This window comes from Mobula birostris, chromosome 2 (assembly GCF_030028105.1).
Source record: "Mobula birostris isolate sMobBir1 chromosome 2, sMobBir1.hap1, whole genome shotgun sequence".
In the NCBI taxonomy this organism is placed as follows: Eukaryota; Metazoa; Chordata; class Chondrichthyes; order Myliobatiformes; family Myliobatidae; genus Mobula; species Mobula birostris.
The window spans coordinates 240,902,192-240,927,523 of NC_092371.1; the positions used below are offsets into that span (position 1 = coordinate 240,902,192).

Here is a 25,332-nt window from a genome sequence, read left to right on the forward strand (position 1 = left end):
ATGAAAACTGCAGAGAACTGTCAGGTCAGTAGAAAAGGTTATTGTCCGCAGTCTACCAGCATTGCAGGACTTGTATGTGTCCAGGTCACAGAATCGGGCAGGAAATATCACTGTGGACGCAACCCACTGTGCAAATTACCTTTTCCAGATGCCTCCTTCTGGAAAGTTCTATAGGGCTATTGAAGGGAAATCTTTATGCCATCTTAAAACTTTCTTCACCCAGGCAGTTAATCTGATTAACCGTTCTAGTTAGCCTCCCCGCCCCTCCCCCTCCCCCCTCCCCCATCTATTAGCTCAGTCAGAGTGCTGCACTGTAAACACTTTAAACCACTTTTTATTTTTATTTTATTGAGATACAGCATGCCCTTCCAGCCCTTTGAGCCGTGCCACCCAGCAACCCTAGTCTAATCACAGGACAGTTTACAATGACCAATCGGCCGATCAACCAGTACGTATTTGGACTGAGGGAGGAAACCAGAGCACCCAGAGGAAACCCACAGGGTCACAGGGAGAACGTACAAGCTCCTTACAGGCAGTAACAGGAATTGAATCCTGGTTGCCCAAACTTCACACCATCTTAGGGAGTTAATCAGATCAATCACCTCCCTCTATCTATTACCTCAGTCACTGCTCCGTAAACACTTTGAACCACTTTTTATAATGCCGTTTACATTGTTAATACAGGCTTGTATTTATGTATTTATGCATATTTTATACCATAACCATACATTAACCTCTAACTTTATTCTTTTAATTGTTGAATGTTTTCTGTTGCATGTCTTGCCCTGACCAACACATCAGAACAAATTCCTAACACGTTAAAGATCTATTTTTATATCTTTGATGTTGTGAATGTATCAATTAGAAGTGATCCTTGATCCTTGATCCTAGATCCTAGATTTACTCATTGTTTCACCAGGTAATCAATTTTTATGTGAATAGTTCCCCCTCATTCTTCTAAACTCCAGTGAGTACAGGCCCAGAGCCATCAAACACTCCTCATAATTAACCCTTTTTTCCCCACATCACCTCTGAAACCTCCGCTGCACCCTCCCCAAAGTTAGCACATCCTTTCTTCGTTAAAGGGGCCCAAAACTGCTCACAATTCTCCGAGTGTGGACTGAGCAAAACTTATGAAACTTCAGCATCTCACAGAGTCTTTGCTCTGCCTCATAGGTCTCAGGTTTACTGCAAACATCGACAGTCTCCTAACAGGACATGCACCCTGGATACGAGCCAATGGCTGGTGGGCATTTGAGGAGCTAGTGATGGGTGGGATGTTTGGGGAGTGGTGTCAGTGGTGTGTGTCACAGGAGCTGCAATCAGATAGGTAAGGCTGTAAAGTGTTTGGGAGATGGCAAGACTGTGCCAAAAGCAACCCTTCAAAGTAAAGGCTATCCAATACTCTTTTGTTACCCAGGTTTCAATTTTATATTTCCCACATTTCACATTTCACATTTCACAGGCCAGGGATGACCCAGGCTGGTGAGTCCCGCAGTCTGAATCCCACGAGAGCCCGGAGTCTTGGGCTAAACCGTGACTGGCGAGACCTGGTGTTGATACTGAAGGTCAAAGCCTGAAGTGGAAGACCACAGTCAGCCAGTCAGGAAGGCAAGGCCCGATGGCCAAGGGCCCTAGGTTGAGGAAGTGGAAGTGATCAGGAAGTCTAGGCCCAATGGCCAAGTTCCCTAGGTTGATGGATGGGGGTGGTCAGGAAGTCAGTGAGCTGATGACCATGAATGTGGGCCAGGGACTGGATCTTGAGGGCCTGATGTCTCAGGCCTGATGCCTGGGCCTGAGGCGTCTGCAGATTGGAAGAGTCTGAGGCCAAGGACTCTAGAGGTGGCCTGCCCTGGGGTTGGAGACCAGTCTGTGTGTGTCATTGTGTGGGAGGGAGAAAAGGGACTGGTTTTCCTGTTGATACGTGTTCTTCTTGCTGTTAGTTTTTGAGGTGCGGCGGACAGGAAGCATGTGCAACAGGTAGTAAAAACTGCCCAGCCTGTCTGCCCGTCAAAGACATATAGACAGAAAGGTGTTGGAAAAGGACCAGTAACACCATGTAAGATCCCAGACATCCTGCTTATGTCCCACTCCCTTTAGGGAGGAGACACATAGCATCCACACAGGACCAAACGCAAAAACTTTGCCCAAGCAGTAAGGTCGACCAACACCTCCACCCGCTAAGTCCAGCGTTACTTTATTATTTCCTATCAAACACCTTATGTACAGCATGGTATGTGTGGTGACTCTTGCAGGCCTCCCCCAGCACATCCTCAGGCTGTATGGGTTGGTAATACAAATGATGCACTTCACTGCATGTTTAGATGTTCATTCATTCGTTATGTGCCATGTCATATGACGTGGGCGATTTTGGTCTTTCCATGACCATGATTGTTCTCGGTAAAGTTTTCCACAGAAGCGGTTTGCCATTGCCTTCTTCTTGGCAGTGTGCTGACAAGACGGGTGACCCCAGCCATTATCAATACTCTTCAGAGATTGTCTGCCTGGTGTCAGTGGTCACATAATCAGGACTTGTGATCTGCACCAGCTACTCATACGACCATCCACCACCTGCTCGCTGGGCTTCACATGACCCTGATCAGGGGGCTGAGCAGGTGCTACGCCTTGCCCAACGGAGATCTGCAGGTAGCCGAGGGAAGCAGTGCCTTACACTGCCTTTGGTAGAGACGTATCTCCACTCTACCACCCTATGTTTCGATGTACATGTGAGAAATAAATGAAATGGATCAGAACTGACAACATTTCTTCTTCCTGCATCCCTCTCTTTCTCCATCTCAAACACGTAAACGTTGACCCCACGAATGTGTCAGCAGCAGTTCATTACTCACATTAACTCAGCAGCATGCTCTTACAGCAGTCCTTTCATCTGCTCTCATCACGATTCCACACTCCTCTATCAGAGCTGCCGTCAGATCCACTCAGCCACCTAATCCAGCTCTAATTCACAACCTTCCTGTCTTTGCCGCCCCCTCTCATCAGGTACGACCACCACAAGCAGCGGGCCGGCTCCACCTCACACAGAATCAAAATCAGGTTTATTATCACTGATACATGCTGTGAAATGCATCGTCTTGCAACGCCATTACTGTGCAATATATAAAATACTCTACGCTAAAAAAGCAGTGCAAAGAGAGCAAAAATAGGCTCATGAATGATTCAGGAATGTGCCAGTGGAGGTGGAGAAGCTGTTCCTAAAACGTTGAGTATGTGTCCTCAGGCTATATCTGTCAAAATTTGTGAGAGTCTTTGGCGACATACCAAATCTCCTCAAACTCCTAATAAAATATAGCTGCTGGCATGCTTTCTTTGTAATTGCATCGATATGTTGGGTCCCAGGATAGATCCTCAGAGATTAATAGCAGGTTGTTACCTCTAAAGGAGAGACTGCCAAGTATGATGGGTGTGGGAATAGGTGAACCCCAGCACTAGGAGAAACTAATCATCAACACCAGAGAGTCTGCTGACGCTGGAAATCCAAAGCAACCCACACAAAATGCTGGAGGAACTCAGCAGGCCAGGCAGCATCTATGGAAATGAATAAACAGTCGATGTTTCGGGCTGAGACCCTTCTTCAGGACTGGAAAGGAAGGGGGAACACACCGGAGTAAAAAGGTCGGAGGAAGGAAAGGAGGAGAGCTGGGCAGTGATAGGTGATGCCAGGTGGGTAGGAAAGATAAATGGCTGGAGAAGAAGGAATCTGATAGGAGAGGAGAGTAGACCATAGGAAAAAGGGAATGACGAGGGGACTCAGGTGGAGGTGATAGGCAGGTGAGAAGAGGTAAGAGGCTTGAATGGGGAATGGAAGAAGAGGGGAGGGGAGGGAACTTTTGTTTTAACCAGAAGGAGAAATTGATAATCATGCCATCAGGTTGGAGGCTACCCAGAGGGAATATAAGATGTTATCACAGCAGGAGGCCACGGACTAGAAGAAGCAGTTTGGAGATCTGCCCACATTGATTTTATTTCTCATTCTCATTCAGGATGTTTTTATATGCAATGATTATATCTCTGTGAAGCCTTCTTTATGTTCTTTACATTGGGGCAGTACTTCTACAGCAGTACAGAGTGAATCCAACGTAATAGGGAGTAGCCACTGTTCTGTAACAATAAGTGGATGAGGTAATGATGCGCGAGCACAGCATGGATAATTACAGCATTCCACTCTCAATGTCTGTCAATCATTGTTGGAGGATGAATCCTGGAAGGAGAGCAATTGATGCAAATGCATAAAGATACATTTGATTTATATTGTGCTGTCTGTCTTCTGTAGAGTCTTTATGGGAGCGGTGAGGCTTGAGTGCGGCTGACAAAGAATGATATTGGGTCTGTAACTGTACAGATAGATGCACTGAAGGGGGAGTAGTATTGCGGAGTTGTCTGCCATTTCAACTGACACCACAAGGCAGCTGATCAAATGAAACAGTGACCATTTTCAGCTGACAACGGATTCCATTGAACTGAGTGGATCATTAGCAGTCCCTCTGAGCTGAGTGTTGCCCTGCTAGTTTTCATTGTTCTGAAATTACGTATCCATTACGCTTCACTGCGAGTGTGTGAAAGTGGCTGTTAGATGCGTAGCTGGAAAGTCTGGAAATCAGAAAAACTGGTGGCCATGAAGGTCATAGTCAGAGTGTCATGGAACACCACGGCACAGTACCAGACCCTTCTGCCTCTCTCATCTGTGCTGAACTATTATGCTGTCTCGTCACATCTATCTGCACCCAGACCATTGTCCTCCATACCCCTCCAACCCATGTCCTATGGGGCGGCACAGTAGCGTAACGGTTAGCACAACGTTTTCCAGTACCAGTGACCCAGGTTCAATTCCCACCGCTGCCTATAAGGAGCTTGTACGTTCTTCCCGTGACCGCCTGAGTTTCCTCCCACAGTCCAAAGATAAACCAGTTGGTAGGTCAATTGGTCATTGTAAATTGTCCCATGATTAGTGGCATGCTATTAAATTGGGGGATTGCTGCGCGGTGTGGTTTGAAGTGCCGGAAGTGCCTGTTCTGTGCCACATCTCCAAAATCAACAATAAACACCTATCCAAATTTCTCTTAACTGTTGAAACCGAATCCATAGCCACCACTTCCACTGGCAGCTTGTTCTGCACTCTCGCCACCCTCTGAAAGAAGAGGTTTCCCCTAACATTTCCCTTAAATATTTCACCCTTCACCCTAAGCCCATGACCTCTAGTTCTAGTCTCGCCAAACCTCAGTGGATTTTTCCTACCTATACCCTTCATAATTTTGTGTACTGCTCTCAAATCTCCCCATCACTCCCCAATGCTTCAGGGAATAAAGTCCTCAGTTATTCAACCTTTCCCTGAAACTCCGGTCCTCAAGTCCAGCAAAGTACTCTGTTTCTGAAACGATTTCAAGATACTACAGATCTTTGCCTAGAAAAGTGAAGGCAGGGCAGGGACTGGTATGGACTGGTATGGAAACACCAGTAAAGCCCTCCCAATCATTGAGCACATCGACATGATTTAATGAGTATGCCCGCCGGCAAATGAATCTCAGGTTTGTATATGGTGACATATATGTACACTGATAATGAAATTTACTTTGAACTTTGACAATGGAAAATTACTTTCTCCTTCACAAGGATTTACAGCGATCAGAACTGACTTTTCTCTCTGATTAAGTCCCCAGTATAATAAAAATATAAAATGCTGAAAACAATCAGCGGGTCAGGCAGCACGTGTGGTGAGAAAACTAAGAGATTTCAGGCTGATATCCACACACAAAATGCCGGGGAACTCATCAGTTCAAAGGAGGTTCACGAAAGTGATTCCAGGACTGAGTGGCTTGTCATATGAAGAACGCTTGATGGCTCTGGGCCTGTATTCACTGGAATTCAGAAGAATGAGGGGGGGGGGATTTAAAAATATTTCTACACCTTTATACCTTCTGCCAAATTGCATGACCATGTATTTCCTGACACTATATTCCATCTGCCACTTCTTTGCCCGTTCCCACAATCTGTCTAAGTCCTTCTGCAGACATCCTGCTTCCTCAACACTACACTTTAGCTTCTTGTGTGTCTTAGATTTGCTGTGTATTGAACTTAGGGTGTCAGGGTGGCAATATGTCTCTACCGAAAGAGGTGCAGGGCACTCCTTCCCTCCTGTAGCCTGCAGGTGCCCTTGGGCAAAGTCCAGCAGCTGCTCAGCCCCAATCTGGGTCCTGTGAAGCCACGGGAGCAAGTGGTAGATGTCCGTATGAGCAGCCGGTGCATATCACAAGTCCTAGTGATGCGACCACTGATGCCAGGCAGACAATCTCCGAAGAGTATTGATAATGGCGGGGGGTGGGGGTGGTGGTGGAGGGGCACACATCTTGTCCAGAAGAAGGCAATGGCAAACCTATTCTGCAGAAAAATTTGCCAGGAACAATCATGGTCATGGAAAGACCATGATTGTCTACGTCATACAACACGGCACATAATGACAATGTACTTTGAGCTATTATGTAGTTGCCAAGGACATGGAACACAACTGACACTGATATAACCCCCAGTGCCTGAGAACAGGATGTGATTAAAGCATCAGTAGATAACACTATTAAACTTCAGCCTTTTATATTCTACAACATTATTTTTATGGCATAATGCTATTGATTATGCCTCCATGGTCTCTGAGATAATCTTGTTGACAATGGTATAAATAACAGTGACTCTGTGCAGATGGTAAACCAATGGAAAGCAGCACACACAGAATGCTGGAAGATCTCAGCCGATCAAGCAGTATCTATGGAAATGAATAAACAGTCGACTTTTCTGGTTGAGACCTTTCATCAGGACTGAACAGGAAGATTCAAGATACAAATTGTTTAATGTCATTTCCAGTACACCAATGTAAAAGAGACTGAAATAATTGTTACACCAGTTCTGATACAGCACAAAAAAAAACAGCGCAATAAGACATAGGAACAGATTTAACCATTCAGCCTATCAAGTCTGCTCTGCCATTCCATCAATGCTGATTTTTTATCCCTCTCAACGCCATTCTCCTGTCTTCTCTCTGTAACCTTTGACACCCTAAGCAAGAACCTATTAGCCTCCGCCTTAAATATGCTCAATGACTTAGCCTGCACAGCTGTCTCTGGCCATGAATTCCATAGATTCATCACCCTCTGGTTAAAGAAAACTTTCCTCATATTTGTTCTAAATGGATGTCCCTCTATTTTGAGGCTGTTCCCTCTGGTGCTAGACTACCCCACTATAGAAAGCATTCTCTCCAAATTCACTTTATCTCGGCCTTTCAATATCTGATAGTTTTCAATGAAATCCTCCCCTCTTTCTTCTGAACTCCAGCAAGTACAGGCCCAGAGTTATCAAACACTCCACATATATTAACTGTTTCATCTCTGGGATCATTCTCATGAATCTCCTCTGGTCTCTCTCCAATAGCAGCACAGCTTTTCCGAGATAAGGTTCCCAAAACTGTTCATAATACTCCAAGTGAGATCTGACCAGTGCCTTATAAAGCCTCAGTATTACATCCTTGCTCTTGTATTCAAGTTCTCTCAAAATGAATGCAAATATTGCACTTGCCTCCCTTACCACTGACTCTACCTGCAAGTTAATCTTTAGGGAATCCTGCATGAAAACTCCCAAGTCCCTTTGCACCTTGGATTTTTGAACTTTCTCTCCATTTACAAAATAACCCACACCTTTATTCCTTCTGCCAAAATGCTTGACCATACAGTTCCCTACACTATATTCCATCTGCAACTTATTTGCCCATTCCACCATTCTGTCTGCCCTTCTACTGACACCCAGCTTGCACAGCTTTGCCTACCCTCCAGTTATCTTTGTATTGTCCATAAACTAAGCCACAAAGCCATCAATTCCTTCATCCAAGTCATTGGCATATAATGTGAAATGAATCTGTCCCAATTCTGATCACTGCGGTACACCACTAGTCACCGGCAGCCATACAGGAAAGGCTCCCTTTATTCCCACTCTTTGCCTCCTGTCAATCAGCCAATACTTTATACATGCTAGTATCTTTCCTGTGATACCATGGGATCGTATCTTGTTAAACAGCCTTATGTGCGGCACCTAGTCAAAGACATTTTGAAAACCCAAATAAACACCATCCACTGACGCAAACACGAGGAATTCTGCAGATGCTGGAAATTGGTCCCTCCTGTCTTCTCCTATCATTTTGGATCTCTCCCTCCCCCTCCCACTTTCAAATCTCTTACTAGCTCTTCCTTCAGTTAGTCCTGACGAAGGGTTTCGGCCGGAAACGTCGACTGTACCTCTTCCTAGAGATGCTGCCTGGCCTGCTGCATTCACCAGCAACTTTGATGTATGTTGGTTGTATAATATCTTTTCGCGATTTATTTTTGGATAATTGTTTTATGTCTTTTGATCAACTCTCTAATAAATATAACTTACCCAGATCTCACTTTTTTAGATATCTACAGATTAGAAACTTTTTAATTACTGTCTCTCCTAATTTTCCACACCCATATCCAATGGACACTTTGGAAAAAATCTTAGATTTAAATCTCTCTCAGAAAAGTGTAGTAGCAATTATATATATAATATAATTATGAATTTATGTCCTGATGCTTCTAATAAAATTAAAGCTGACTGGGAAAGAGAACTTGAGATTAATATACCGACTGAAAAATGTGAAAAAATTCTTCAGTTGGTGAATTCATCCTCTGTATGTGCTAAGCATATGTTGATACAGTTTAAAGTAGTGCACAGGGCTCATATGTCCAAAGATAAACTATCTCGTTATTACTCTTATATTAATCCAATATATGACAGATGTCATTCCAAGATAGCTTCTTTAACCCACATGTTTTGGTCATGTCCCTTGTTGGAGAAATATTGGAAAGATATTTTTGATATTATTTCAACGGTCCTAAATATAGACTTACAACCTCATCCAATTACTGCTATCTTTGGACTACCAATGATAGACTTAAATAATTTAACCTCTTCATCACGAAGGATGATTGCATTTCTTACTTTAATAGCTAGAAGATCCATTTTGTTGAATTGGAAAGAGATTAACCCTCCTACCGTATTTCATTGGTTTTCACAAACTATGGTGTGTTTGAATTTGGAGAAAATTAGAAGTGCAGTTTATGACCCTTCAATTATGTTTGAAAAAACTTGGAGGCCATTCATTCAGTATTTTCATTTGATGTAATTTGATCATTTCCAAACTTATTTTATCTCTCCGTACTGTTGTTGGAGGGGAATGGAGTCGTCAACACTAAGGTTTTCTTCTTTTCCATTTTTAAGTTGATAGTTTTGCCCAAGTCTTTTAGTTTAGTTGATTAATTTTGTTTTTCTTTGGGGATGGGGTTTGCTTTTTTTTGTTTTGTTTTTTTTTCTTTTTCATGATTTTTTTTTCCAGTTTTTTTTTTGCTTTGTATTATCCGTGGTTAGTTCTACATGTTTGGGAGCTTTGTTAATTTACACTACTTGGTTTTGCAATTACTTTTTTTAAGTGTAACAATATATCTCCTACTATTTGTATTATTGCTATGTTTTGTTTCTATATTTTGAAATTAATAAAAAGATTGAAAAAGAAAAAGAAATGTTTAAGGGCAGGACGAGGGAGGAGGGTGTCTTCACTCAGAGAGTGATAAGATTGTGGAACGCGCTGCCGGCAGAAATGGTGGATGTGGGTTTGATTTCAACATTTAAGAGAAATTTGGAGAGGTACATGGATGTGAGGGGTATGGAGGGCTATGGCCCAGGTGCAGGTCGTTGGGACTAGGCAGATTAATGATTTGGGACAGACCAGATGAGCTGAAAGGCCTTTTTCTGTGCTGTAGTTTTCTATGATTCTATATCTCCTTCGTTAACAATAATGCTCAGCTGAGGATGTACTTCTTGCAGCAGAACATCCTGGTGCAATTCTACACTGTCATCGCAGAGAGCATCATCTCTTCCGTCATGACTGTCTGGTTTGGTGCAATATCCTCTCACAGTATCTGAAAATTATAGCAAACTGTCTGTCCAGCAGATAAGGTCATTGGCTGCAGTCCACCATCAGTTCAGGACAGGAAATCATTGGTGGGCGGGAAATTGTTGTGGACACTATCCGCCCTTCAAACTGCCTTTTCCAAAAGCTGCCTTCTAGAAAGTGCTGTAGGCTACTAAAACAAAGACTTCATGGCATCTTAAAAGTTTCTTTCCCAGGCAGTTAATCTGATCGACCATTCTAGCTAACGCCCCCCCCCCCCCGGGCACTTTTTATAATGCCGTTTACATGCTGGTGTTTATGTCTTTATGCACATTTTATTTTATATCTATACTTCTATAATTCTTTATTTTTTTTGTAATTGTTGAGGACCATAATTGATGAATGATGTTGTTCTTGTTGTATGTCGTGTCAATACACCACAGCAAATTTCTAATACATGTAAATGTAGAGGGTGAATAATCATACCTTTACCTCCCCCCACCCGCTTTCCGCGGGGATCGCTCCCTTCATGATTCCCTTGTCCATTCGTCCCTCCCCACTAATCTCCCTCCCAGCACTCATCCCCTGCAAGCAGCCAACGTCTTTCACCTGTCCATTCACCTCCTTCCTCACCTCCATTCAGGGCCTCAAGAAATCTTTCCAGGTGAGGCAATACCACACCTGTGAAGCTGCTGGGGTCATGTATTGTGTTCAGTGCTCCCGATGCAGCCTGCTATACATACGTGAAACCCATTGTAGACCGGGGGAACCACCTTATCAAGCAACCTCCGACTTCCTGGTGGCCAAACATTTTAATTACGGTCCCCATTCCCGTTCTAACATGTCAGTTCGCAGCTTCCTCTTGTGTCAAGATGAGGCCACCTTCAGGGTGGAGGAACAACACCTTGTGTTCCGTCTGGGTATCCTCCAACCTGACGGCATGAATATCAATTTCTCCCTCAGGTAAACAAATTCCCCCCCTCCTCCCTCTATTCCCCACTCTGACATTTTACTTCTCACATAGAAACATAGAAAATAGGTGCAGGAGTAGGCCGTTCGGCCCTTCGAACCTGCACCACCATTCAGTACGATCATGGCTGATCATCCAACTCAGACCCTGCACCTGCTTTCTCTCCATACCCCCGATCCCTTTAGCCACAAGGGCCATATCTAACTCCCTCTTAAATATAGCCAATGAACTGGCCTCAACTGTTTCCTGTGGCAGAGAATTCCACAGATTCACCACTCTTTGTGTGAAGAAGTTTTTCCTCATCTCGGTCCTAAAAGGCTTCCCCTTTATCCTCAAACTGTGACCCCTCATTTTGGACTTCCCCAACATCAGGAACAATCTTCCTGCAACTAGCCTGTCCAATCCCTTTAGAATTTTATACGTTTCAATAAGATCCCCCCTCAATCTTCTAAATTCCAGAGAGTATAAGCCTAGTCGATCCAGTCTTTCATCATATGAAAGTCCTGTCATCCCAGGAATCAATCTGGTGAACCTTCTTTGTACTCCCTCTACGGCAAGAATGTCTTTCCTCAGATTAGGGGACAAAAACTGCACACAATACTCCAGGTGTGGTCTCACCAAGGCCTTGTATAACTGCAGTAGTACCTCCCTGCTCCTGTACTCGAATCCTCTTGCTATGAATGCCAGCATACCATTCGCCTTTTTCACTGCCTGCTGTACCTGCATGCCCACTTTCAATGACTGGTGTACAATGACACCCAGGTCTCGTTGCACCTCCCCTTTTCGTAATCGGCCACCGTTCAGATAATAATATGTTTTCCTGTTCTTGCCACCAAAGTAGATAACCTGACATTTATCCACATTAAATTGCATCTGCCATGAATTTGCCCACTCACCTAACCTATCCAAGTCACCCTGCATCCTCTTAGCATCCTCCTCACAGCTAACACTGCTGCCCAGCTTTGTGTCATCCACAAACTTGGAGATGCTGCATTTAATTTCCTCTTTTAAGTCATTAATATATTTTGTAAACAACTGGGGTCCCAGCACTGAGCCTTGCGGTACCCCGCTAGTCTCTGCTTGCCATTCTGAAAAGGTCCCGTTTATTCCCACTCTTTGCTTCCTGTCTGCCAACCAATTCTCTATCCACATCAATACCGTACCCCGAATACCATGTGCTTTAAATTTGTACACTAATCTCCTGTGTGGGAGATTACCTGCATATTGCTTCCCCCTGGGTCCCCTCCTCCTTCCTTTCCTCCTATGGTCCACTCTCCTCTCCCGATCAGATTCTTTCTTCTCCAGTCCTTGACATTTACCACCCACCTGGCTTCACCAATCAGCTTCTAGCTATTGTCCTCCCCCTCCCCCACCTTCTCATTCTGGCATCTTTCCCCTTCCCTTCCAGTGCTAAAGAAAGGTCTCGGCCTGAAATGTCAACTGTTTATTCATTCCAGATGCTGTCTGACCTGCCGAGTTCCTTCAGCATTCTGTATGTGTTGCTCTAGATTTTCAGCATCTGCAGACTTTCTTGTGTTTAAAGTTGATCCTAGACCTTTGTGGGGGATGAGCGACTTTCATTAATTTAGTGTCTGGCAGCAAAGTTTTGAAACACTAAAAGGCATACAGGAATTGAAGCTCGTCTGCTGATGTCAGATCATATTAATCATTTAGAGACACACATTCTTAATATGCTCAACGATACAAGCATGTAAATGCCATTACATAGAAGGCATGACAGTACCTCTACTTTGTTAGATGTTTGCACAGATTTGGCATGTCATGCAAAACTCTGAAAAAATTCTATAGGTGCACAGTGGAGAGTGTCTCGACTGGCTGTATCATGGTCTACAATGGAGATACCAATACCCAAAAATGGAAAAACCTACTAAAAGTAGTGGATACAGCTCAGGTCACCACAGGAAAAGCCCTCCCCACCATTGAGCACATCATTAAGGACCACTGTCACAAGAAAGAGCCATTCATCAAGGACTTCCACCATCTAGGCCATGCTGTCTTCTTGCTGCTGCCATTGGGAAGGAGGTACAGGAGCCTTAGATTCCCAACCAGGTTCAGGAACAGTTATTACCCTTCAACCATCGGGCTCTTGAACCAGCGAGGATAACCTCACTCACTTCAGCTCTGAGCTCCACAACTTATAGACTCACTTTCAAGGGCTCTACAATTCACCTTCTCATTTATTCTTTTATTTTTGTATTTTCACAGTTTTCCTTCTTTTGCACATTAGTTGTTAGTCAGTCTTTGTTTGTGTGCAGTTTTTAATTGATTCTATTGTATTTCTTTGTTCTACTGTGAATGCCTGCAAGAATATGAGTGTCAGGATGATTTATGGTGATGTATGCATACTTTCCTTCTAAAGTGGCCACTGAATATATGTTCGTGGTCTTTTGCTGCTGTCCCCCATCCACTTCAAGGTTCAACTTGTTTGTTCAGAGATGCTCTTCTGCACATCACTGTTGTAATTGAGTTAATATCACCTTCCTGTCAGCCTGAACAAGTCTGGCCATTCTCCTCAGACCTCCCTCGTTAACAAGGTGTTTTTGCCCTCAGAACTGCCTCTCACTGGATCTTTTTTTGTCTTTCACACCATTCTCTGTGAACTCAAGAGACTGTTGTGTATGAAAATCCTAGTTCAGCATTTTCTGAGATACTCAAACCACCCCATCTGACACCAACGATCATTCTTAGTTCTTCCCCATTCTGATGTTTGGTCTGAACAACAAATAAATTAAATTGAATTGAATTGACTTTATTTCTTACATCCTTCACATATATGAGGGGTAGAAACCTTTACGTTTCATCTCCGTCTAAATGTGCAATGTGTAATCATAGTAATTTATAATAAATAGAACAGTCATTGTAATATAGAGTACACTCAAATCAGCGAGAGATAATCAGTCTGATGGCCTGGTGGAAGAAGCTGTCCCAGAGCCTGTTGGTCCCGGCTGTTATGCTGTGGTACCGTTTCCTAGATGGTAACAGCCAGCATAGATTGTGGTTGGGGTGATTTGGGTCCCCAGTGATCCTACAGGTCTTTTTTCACACCTGTCTTGGTAAATGTCCTGCATCATGGGATGTTGACAACTACAGATGCGCTGGGCGGTCTGCACCACTCTCCACAGAATCCTGCGATTGAGGAAAGTACAGTTCCCATATCGGGCAGTGATGCAGCCAATCAGGATGCTCTCAGATGTGCCTCTGTAGGATTTGGGGGCCCACACCAAACTTCATCAACCGTCTGAGGTGAAAGAGGCGTTGTTGTGCCTTTTTCACCACACAGCTGTTTACCTTTTAACCATGTCTTCATACTTTTATGCATTGTTGCTGCTGTATGAGTAGCTAATTAGATATTTGTATTAATGAGCAGTTGTACAGGTGTACCTAAGTGGCCACTAAGTGTATGTTCTAAGTGATGACATTGGTTAGAAAATAGAAAGATATTGATATTGTGAAGATAGAGTTTGGCTGGGTAACAAAGATGATGTCTTTATTTTTCCCAAAGTTAACAATTAAGTTACATTTCATTAAAAAGTTTGGCCACACAAAGTCAGTGAAATAATTATAAGAGGAATGTCAATTGTCAGTGTACCTGGCCCAATGTCTTCCGAAACAGAGAGCAGCTAATAGCATCAAGCTTTCATCCCCAGACTGTAAGACACTACTGAAGCTTTTCGAATGTTGAAAGGCCTCAATAGAGTGAATGGAGATATTTCCTGCAGTAGGGGAGTCTAGGACAAGAGGACACAGCCTCTGAATAGAGGGATGCCCATTTAGATCGCAGATGAGGAGGAACCTCTTCAGCCAGAGAGTGATGAATTAGTTGCCACAGGTGACTGTGGAGGCCAAGTCATTGGGATATTTAAGGCAGAGGTTGATAGATTCGTGATTAGTCAAGGAATGAAGGGTTATGGGGAGAAGGTGGGAGATTGGGGCTGAGACAGAAATGGATCAGCCATGAGAAAACTCGATGGGCCAAATGGCCTAATTATGCTCCTATATGTTATGGTCTTATAATCTTATGATAATGCTCAAATGTGTGGAGGGATGAACTATAACGGAAGTAGCATTAAGCAAGACTGGTATTGTAGATAATACAGAAACACACACACACACACACACACACACACACACAATTCTGGAGGAACTCAGCAGGTCAGGCAGCAGCTATGCAGAGGAATAAAGAGTCAACGTTTCGGACTACAGAAAAATAAAAACATCATTTTTATTACCTAGCCAAACTCTCTCTCCAAAACATCAACTTCTTTCCATTTTCTAACCCAATGTTATCAATTAGAATATATTAATTGTAACATTGCAATCTTACTTTGTTTTGTGTTAATTTTTATCCCATCTATTCTACTACCGCAATAATTGTATTCCACCTCAGTAACATAGCCTGGTTCTATTTCATCTTAGCTCATGAAGGGTCTCGGCCTGAAATGCCAACTGTTTATTCATTTCCATAGACGCTGCCTGACCTGCTGAGTTCCTCCAGCATTTTGTGTGGGTTGCTCTGGATTTCCAGCATCTGCAGAATTGCTTGTGTTGCTCTCTCAAGGAGGTGGACAATGACAAAATTAATACGTTAGGTAATCGTCAACCATATCAACACTGTGGTGAGGTGTGAAGGAAGTGCCACAGTGGTCCAGGATTTGTTGCTATAAATTGCACCTGCCATGGATTCAATTAATTTTTAACCTCAGGCATGTTGGGAGGTTAAAATACAGCTTACCCTTACTATTCTCTATGGTTCATCAAGATGGTGTGACTTTCATATTCACAGCGTGAACTGGTGTATAGTCATGTTCTACTAAAAAGAAAATAAAATTGATAACAAATCAAAAACACAGGAGACTATGATGATGGAGATCTGCAGCAATGCATACAAAAGGCTGGAGGAACTCAGCAGGTCAGGCAGCAGCTATGGAGGGAATAAGCAGTCATTGTTTCGGACCAAGACTCATCATCATGAAATGGAAAAGGAAGTTCAAATTACCAAGTCCAAAAATTAAAATAAATTTATTATCAGATTGTATATATAATAATCTGATAATAAACCCTGTAGGCTCGTGGCCAAGTGGTTAAGGCATTGGACTAGCGACCTGAAAGTTGTGAGTTCGAGCCCCAGCCGAGGCAATGTGTTGTGTCCTTGAGCAAGGCACTTAATCACACATTGCTCTGCGACGACACTGGTGCCAAGCCGTATGGGTCCTAATGCCCTTCTCCTGGACAACATTGGTGCCGTGGAGGGGGGAGACTTGCAGCATGGGCAACTGCCGGTCTTCCATACAACCTTGCGCAGGCCTGCGCCCTGGAGAGTGAAGACTTTCTAGTCGCAGATCCATGGTCTCGCAAGACTAACGGATGCCTTCTTCTTCATATATAAACCCGTAAAACATTGTTGCAGAATAAGGCCATTTGGCCTGTTGAGACTACTCTGCTATTCTATGATTAATCTAACCCTTCCCTCCTACAAGCCTTTCATTTTACCAACATCCATATACCTATCTGAGAGTTTAAGCGCTCCTAATGTATCTGCCTCTTCCATGCACCCACCACTCTGTGTGAAAAAACCTACCTCTGACAACCCCCCCCATCCTCCAATCACCTTAAAATTATGTCCTCTCTTAGCCATTTCCACCGTGGGAAAAATGCCTGGTTGTCCACACAATCCATGTCTTTTATCATCTTGTACACAGCTATTAATTCTTACAGTAACTTATAACATTTTTTATGGTTTGCATTGTTTGGCTGCTGCAAAACATTAACCTTCATGAAATATGTTAGTGATAATAAACCTGACTCTGATTCTGATTGGGAGACAATCAGATCAGTTTTTACCTACAGAAAATAATTTGTGAGAGGAGAAAGAAGCTCTGACGGGTGACCTTTAGAATAGTGGAAGCAATTGATCTGAAAGAGCATTAGATTTATTTCTGCACAGAAAATATAGTGATATAATGTTCATTTAATTACCTCGCTCTTGTCCTTAAAAACACAGATCCCTTAAGTTCTATAAAAATTACAAAAGAACTGGAGTTTCAGCCTATCAATATGTCTAAGGCTTCCATTTGGTGCAGAATAGAACATGACACAAAGACACTCTGCTAGAATGCTCATGTAACCAGTGTAGTTTTGTACTGTGTTAGTGTATATTAGACCATAAGACAAAGGAGCAGAAGTTGGCCATTCGGCCCATCGAGTCTGCTCCACCATTTTATCATGAGCTGATCCATTCTCCCATTTAGTCCCACTCCCCCGCCTTCTCACCATAACCTTTGATGCCCTGGCTACTCAGATACCTATCAATCTCTGCCTTAAATACACCCAATGACTTGGCCTCCACTGCCACCCATGGCAACAAATTCCATAGATTCACCACCCTCTGGCTAAAAAAAATTTCTTCGCATTTCTGTTCGGAATGGTCGCCCTTCAATCCTTAAGTCATGCCCTCTCGTACTAGACTCCCCCATCATGGGAAACAACTTTGCCACATCCACTCTGTCCATGCCTTTCAACATATTACTTTCAATATTACTGGAAAAGTATATATTTGGCCAATGCTATGCCTAACAATCATCAATTCCCCAGTGTAAAATTCTTCATTTTATACAAATAAAAATGCTTATAAAAGCTTGAGAAACTATAACGTACACAGCATGCTGGAGGAACTCAGCAGGTCAGGCAGCATCTGAGGCCTTCGTCAGTCAGATTTGAACGTGGACGTTGTATCCTAGCTGCCTAGATACACAAGCCTGGGCAGTACAATATGGAGAGCAAATTGTTGCCCATGTAGCATTCTCCCCCTTTCCACACATCTGATGAACCCAAAGAAACGGCAGATGATACGGTTTGGTACCAGCAGCATCACAGGAGTTGCCAGTCAGCGCTGAGCTCAATGTAGGACTGCCTTAGGGACTTCAGATCCAGTGTTTTCCCTCAAAATTTACTCCCAAAGCCTTCCCCATGCAAGGGTATAGCTGCAGGGGAGTGGAAGTTTGAGATTAATTTTCTTTCTCCTAGATGAGCTGCAGCCATGGCTGACGAGCCCTATCAGGCAGCGTCTAAGGAGGGGAACAAACAATTGATGTTTCAGACTGAGACCCTTCATCAGAACTGGAAAGGAAAGGGGAACAAGCCAGAAAATGAAGGTGCTGGAAGGGGAGGTGTACAAGCTCACAGGTGATAGGTGAAGCCAGTTGAGGGGGAAGGTAGGTGGATGGGGGAAAGTGCATGAAGTAAGAAGCTGGGAAGGGATAGGTAGAAGAGATAGAGGTCTGAAGAAGAAGGGATCTGATAGGAGCCTACAGCGGACAATGGAAAAATAGGAGGAGGGACATCAGAGGGAGGTGACAGCCAGGGGAGGAGAAGAGAAAGGGTAAAAGGGTAATCAGAATGGGAAATGGAAAAGGAAAGAGGGAGGGAGTGGGGAAAGATTACCAGAAGTTAAAGAAATTAATGTTCATGCCATCAGGTTTGTGGCTACCCAGACAGTACATGAGTAGACGCCTCCTCTACTGCCGTGATGCGGCCATCTTGAGTGTGACCTCATCATTGCAGTAAAGGAGATCATGGCACATGGGAATGGGAACTCAAATTGAAACGGGTAGCCATGGGGACATCTTGCCTTTCGTGACAGACAGAGCAAAGGTGCTCAACGGGGTAAGTACCATTTGAGCAGAACGTGAAAGTAGATCTTTTCTAATAAACAGTATAATTCCAGACTTTCAGTTACCACTTCATGGCTGAGGCTACGCTGCTGGATTGTAATTCAGTAGGATTGACTAATTAAAGTTCAAAGTTCAAGATATATGTCACCACATACAACCCTGAGATTCATTTTCTGGCAGGTACACTCAATAAATCCCAGAATCATAATAGAATTAATGAAATATTGAGGAATATTGGTAGCTCGGGTTGCCTATTTGGAAGTTTGGTTGATCATGCATCATTAGCTGCGCACTGGTGATGGCTTCTCGATTGGAGACGAAAAATCTGTAGACATTTTGCCAAGCTTGGCAATCAACCAAACTTCCAAAGAATTAATGGAAATGCATACTAAAAGGGAAGACAGACAACCAGTCTGCAAAAGACAACAAACTATGCAAATACAAAGAGAAAAAGAGAGAAATAATAATAATAATTAATAAATAAACAATAAATATTCAGAACATGAGATGAAGAGTTCTTGAAAATGAGATCATAGGTTGTGGGAACATTTCAATGATGGGTCAAGCAAAGTTGAGTGAAGTCATCTCTTCTGGTTAGAGAGCCTGATGGTTGACGGGTAATAACTGTTCCTGAACCTGGTGGTGTAGGTCCTGAGGCTCCTGTACCTTCTGCAGTGAGAAGAGAGCATGCCCTGTGTGGTGGGGATCCTTGATGAATTATGCTGCTTTCTTGCACCAGCGCTTCATGTAGATTTGCTCAATGGTGGAGAGAACTTTACCCATGACGGGCTGGTCCGTATTCATTATTTTTTGTAGGATTTTCCATTTAAGGGCATTAGTGTTTTCAGAGGGAGGGAAAGGATTACAAGCCTGCAAGTGATTGCTGAGGTTTTGGGTCAAATCTCTTCGTCACAACTAATATTGATACATCATCAGGTTCTCAGAACTAAGAAATTTGCCAAGACCCTTAAATCTGATACTTAAGGGCTCAACAATGAGGTTTCTTTTAGGATGTGCTTGAAGTTAAGCAATGCACTGGATGTTCCTGTACTTTACACTAATAGAGAAGAGGATGGCCTGGGCCTAATCATGGATGCCGCTTTCCTTTGACAACGCTCCATGTAGGTATGCTCAATTGTTTTCTGGTAACAAGTTCAACAGCTGCTGGAGGGCTTGAAATTATCTTGAACTTTTTAATATGTTTGAGATAGGACTGTATAGTAGAAGTATTTACTGTTGATGTTGAACCCCCAAGGGTAATAATTGGAGTTGACAATGTCCGTTTTCTCTTTGGCAGGATATGGCCACGCTGCTCCCAGTACGGATGGAGGGAAGATTTTCTGTATGTTTTATGCCTTACTTGGGATTCCACTTACCCTGGTCATGTTTCAGAGCATGGGCGAGAGAATCAATACATTTGTCAAATATCTCCTGCACAGGATCAAGAAGTGTCTTCGAATGAAGCGAACTGAAGTCTCTATGGCCAACATGGTCATCATCGGCTTTTTCTCCTGCATCAGCACCCTATGCATCGGGGCTGCTGCCTTCTCATACTATGAGGACTGGACTTTTTTCCACGCATACTACTATTGCTTCATTACTCTCACCACCATCGGTTTCGGGGACTACGTGGCTCTGCAGAAACATGACGCTCTTCAAAAGAACCCCCACTATGTGGCGTTCAGCTTCGTCTACATTCTGACAGGCCTGACGGTTATTGGAGCTTTTCTCAACCTGGTGGTTCTGCGGTTCATGACGATGAATGCAGAGGATGAGAAACGGGATGCCGAGCAGAAAGCCTTGCTCATTAGAAACGGACAAACTACCATCCGCACAACAGAAACCTCTGGAAACTTCCGCAACATGTACGCAGAAGTTCTTCATTTCCACTCCATGTGTTCATGCCTCTGGTATAAGAGCCGAGAAAAATTGCATTATTCAATACCAATGATCATCCCCAGAGACATATCGACGTCTGATACCTGCATCGAACAGAGCGATGCATCTCCAAATAGGCTTCCAGAGACCTTTACTAATGGGTGTGTGTGTAATCTTCACAGGTCGACCATTAGCTCTGTGTCTACAGGACTTCACAGTTTGTCTGCCCTCAAAGGATTGACAAAAAGAAGAAGTTCTGTGTAATAACGATACAGTAAATTTGTTTTAAAGTTGATTAATGGTATGTACACAATTCACAGTATTTAGAGTTTAATAAGGCCATTGGACCATACTAATATGTTGAAAATCAAAACCAGCAGATGGTGCAAATAAAGCCAAAATTTGCTGGAAGCACATAGCAGATCAAGTTGCATCTGTGGAAAGAGTAATGAAGCTTTATTATTACAAGTCAAAGACCTATGAGCTGATGAAGGATCTTCACCGTTTCATTTTCCACTTAAGCTTCTTGACTTGCTGAATGTTCCTGGCATTTTTTTTGGTTTAATACACTTTATTAGGTACAACTGTACACCTGCTTATTAATGCAAATATCTAATCAGCCAATCATGTGGCAGCAACTCAATGCATAAAAGCACACAGACATGGTCAAGAGGTTCAGTTGGGAAGGAAATGTAATCTAAGTGACTTTGACCATGCAATGATTGTTGGCGCCAGAGGGGATGGTTTGAGTATCTGAGAAGCTGCTGATCTCCTGGGATTTTCACATGCAGCAGTCTCTTAAGTTTACAGTGAATGCTGAGATAAACAAAAAGCATCCAGTGAGTGGCAGTTCTGAGGTCAGAGGAGAGTTGACAGATTGGTTCAAGCTGTCAGGAAGTAACTCAAATAATCTGCCTTACAGGAGAGTATCTTCTTGCAGGAGGTACCTAATAAAGTGGCTAATGAGTCTATATTATTAGGCCACAATAGCAGTGAAAGGAAGGGTGGCAAGAAAACATACCAGTTATGGGAAAGAAACCAGCCAGCACAATTCTGAAAAAATGGGCAGAACCAGATTTTAAATAATGTACCTGTCCAAGGAAGTGATGGTAGAATTAAATATCCTTAAAATAAACATGAGACACACAGTCACATATACTTAATGACTCTTCTGATTGGATGAATCACCTCCTACAGTGCACTGATGTAATGACTTCTCATTGCTTTATAATGAGGAGTGCTTTGATCGTCGACGATTAACTTTACCCTGACAGCTCACACTCGTTCCTCAGCCGCACTGTATTTACTTGTGCACAAAGAGAACTGCCCGGACCCTGTTGCAAAAGTGGTCTGGAGCTTGAACAGCAAAATGCCTGTTTGTACAGAAATTGATCCAATAGAAGTCTGTGCATTTCTGAATCCCATGATTTGCATACTTAGGTACCAATCATCATACATGTTTCAGATGTTAATTACCAATTACATCAATGTGTTAAAGACCAATAATACCTGAGAAAGTAACTGTCCAATAGTAGGTGTTGCCCTAGAATCAGTCCTTCATTTGCACCTTTATCTTGTCTTGGTACGCTTACTGGCCTTGGTTCCCAGGCTTGAACAGAAAGACTGTAGAAGAGTTAGCCCTTCAAGGGCCTTGTTCAGCTTGGTTGGCTGCACTATGTGTGCACACTGTCTCTTACAGCCTGTCCTCTTGACTCTTACAATACCGTGTAAAAGTCTTAAGCACGTGTATATAGCTAAGGCTTTTGCACAGATTTCTGCTCTACGCGGAGCACAGAGCGAGTTGGTAAATCTGACGGGTGCAAAGGATGTTGAGAACGATGAGGGTGGAGTGCCGCAGGAGGGGTGTGGGACAGGTGGCAGAGAGGAGTGCTGGTGGGGGAGGGGGGAGGGGACTCAAGTGCCAACATACCCATCCCTGAGATACCAGGCAAAGTCATTTGATTCCAAACAATTGGTTCGTTGATCATGACAGAATGTTTCTCTGCTTCCCCTCTCCCTTCCCCTTTTCCAAACAATGATTCCCCTCTCCCTGCCCCCTTCCCTCTCTCAGTCCACGACAGAGACACGTATCAGAATCAGGTTTAGCATCACTCACATATGTTGTGTTTTTTTTTTGTGGCTGCAATACAATACAGTACATAAAATTACTGCAGTACAGTGCTAAGGTCTTAGGCTACTTAGATATATATCTGTGCCTAAGACTTTTGCACAGTCCTGTATCTCGCTAAACTTCCACACAATGAAAAGACTGTACAAACTGTCTGTGCTATGTTCTGTCAGCACCCACTTTAACCCTTGCCTTACTGCACCTTCCACACTTTCGTGGGGTTGAGGTCAGGGCTGAAGTGGGTGTCACTGTCTATGCTCCTCATGCCAGAGGGTGAGAGTTTGGAGTAAAGTGGGCAGTCAAGGGAAAGGGGATGGCTGGAGTTGGAACTGAAGGCAGGAGCCAAAATTGCAAAGCCAGCAGTTTATTGCAGAACTTGCTCCTGATGGCTCTGATGTGGTGAGCTACAAATTCTGACAAGGAGCTGCATTGTTTGTGAGGTGGGCCACCAGACTTCCAAAGTCCTGGACAAGATGCTGCATTATTTTGGGGTATGGTCCAGGTGCGGGTCGAAGGGGCTAGGCAGAACAGCGGTCCAGCATGGACTGGATGGGCGAACAGGCCTGACTCTGTGCTGTGGTACTCTGTGATATGCTGGTGATCACAGCGTCCAACAAGGATGCAGCAACAATTGTGGAATATGTTATTATTTAATCTTCTTCTTTCATCTTCTTCCCCCCCCATTCCACAATTCCTGCTTGCACACATGATGCAGATGCCCCTATTATTCTTCATAGAAAACGAAAGCACAGAAACAGCCCCTTTGGCCCATCTAGTCCATATGAACCATTTAAACTGCCTAGTCTCCTCGACCTGCACCTGAATCATAGCCCTCCATCAATGCATCTATCCAAACTTCGCTTAAACATTGAAATTGAAATCACATCCTGTTCATATTATTAATCATATAATTCCTATTCATTCATACTAATTATCTGTGAGTTTGGTTCAGTATTTCCCTGTTGCTGCCGCGTGGAGACAGGAGATAGGAGCAGGTTGGAAAGTCAGAATGACGTGCTGAAGTTAGGGCATCTGTTTATGTGTTTTGAATGCCCCACTGCCTCGCCCACCACGTGCTGAAGTCACACGACCAACAAGACAGTAGCCCTCGGGGATGGCACCATTATTACTATTGGTCGGCCTCAAGCAACCTGCTTTTCAAGTACAATTCACCAGCAGTTCTGAATAGGCTTCTTACTTTGTGAAGAGAGAACTGAAACCTGATTCTGCTGACACCAGTAGACCATAAGCCACAGGGGTACAATCAGGCTGTTCAGCCCATTGAGTCTGCTCAGCAATGGCATCATCTCTAATTTATTATCCTTCTGAATCCCATTCTCCTACCTTCATGCCGTAACCTTTGACACATTTATTAATCAATAACCTATCAATGTGCAATTCAAAGAGCTTTGTGGCATTGAATTCCACAGATTCAGGACCCCCTTGATAATGAACTTCCACTTCATCTCTGTTCTAAAGGCACGTCCCTCTGGTCCTAGACTTCCCCACTATTGGAAACATCCTCTCCATGTCCAGACTATCTAGGTCTTTCAATATTAAGTAGGTTTCAATGAGATGCTCTTTCATTCTTCTAAACTCCAGTGAGTACTGGCCCAGAGCCATCAAACGCTCCTCGTATGTGAACCCTTTGATTCCTGGGATATTGTCTACTCAGAACAAGACATTCTGCTTGGTGCTGGTGTGAAAAGAGCTACCAAGTTTAATCCCAACATCCAGCAGTAGGTCCACAGCTATGCAGGCCACAACTCTTCAAGTTCACTTTCAGGTACTTCAAACCAACAGAGTTTTGCTTCTGCAACTCTTCCCAGCACTGAGCCCCAGACACCTACCTGTCTGGAAGAAATAATTTTAAAATTATCTTCCTTTTATTCTTTCAACCAAATACTCCAATTCTATTTCACTGTTTTTGATCATTAATTGCTCCTTCATACTGAATCCACAACCTTTAGACTCTCTTTCAAAGACTCTGCTACTCATGTTCTCTGTATTATTTGTTTTCTTTTTTATTTAATATAATTATTATTACTTACTTTTGTATCTGCATTGTCTGTGTTCTTTTGCACATTGGGTGTTTGTCAGTCTTTGTGTGTAGTTCTTCATTGATTCAATTGTATTTCTTTGCTCTACTGTGAATGCCTGCAAGAAAATGAATCTCAGGGTAGTATATGGTGACATATATGTACTTTGATAATAAATTTTCTTTGAAATTTGAACCCTAGCTAAACCCTAACAATTGAATTGAATTAACTTTATTTCTTACATCCTTCACATACATGAGGAGTAAAAATCTTTACGTTAGGTCTCCGTCTAACTGTGCAACCATAATAATTTATAATAAATAGAACAGTCAGTGTAACATAGAAATACACTCAAATCGGTATGAGTTAATCAGTCTGATGGCCTGGTGGACGAAGCTACCCAGAGCCCATTGGTCCTGGCTTTCATGCTGCAGTACCATTTCCTAGATAGTAACAGCTGGAATACATTGTGGTTGGGGTGACTCGGGTCGCCAATAATCCATAAGACCATTTTTACACACCTGTCCTTGTAAATGTCCTGAATCATGGGAAGTTCACAACTACAGATGCGCTGGGCTGTCCGCACCACTCTCTGCAGAGTCCTGCGATTGAGGGAGGTACAGTTCCCATACCAGGCAGTGATGCAGCCAGTCAGGATGCTC

The 25,332-nt window shown here is 43.3% G+C and overlaps 1 protein-coding gene across 1 annotated transcript in view; it reads left to right on the forward strand.

Annotated features, from left to right (window-relative positions):
* The window catches only part of kcnk3a (potassium channel, subfamily K, member 3a), a 117,037-nt gene that overhangs the window by 81,437 nt on the left and 10,268 nt on the right, over window positions 1-25,332 (forward strand). Inside the window, exon 2 of the mRNA XM_072279370.1 lies at window positions 19,923-20,804. Within this exon, the coding sequence (XP_072135471.1) occupies window positions 19,923-20,767 (845 nt within the window). The 3' untranslated portion in view covers window positions 20,768-20,804. The remainder of the gene's footprint in view (window positions 1-19,922; window positions 20,805-25,332) is intronic.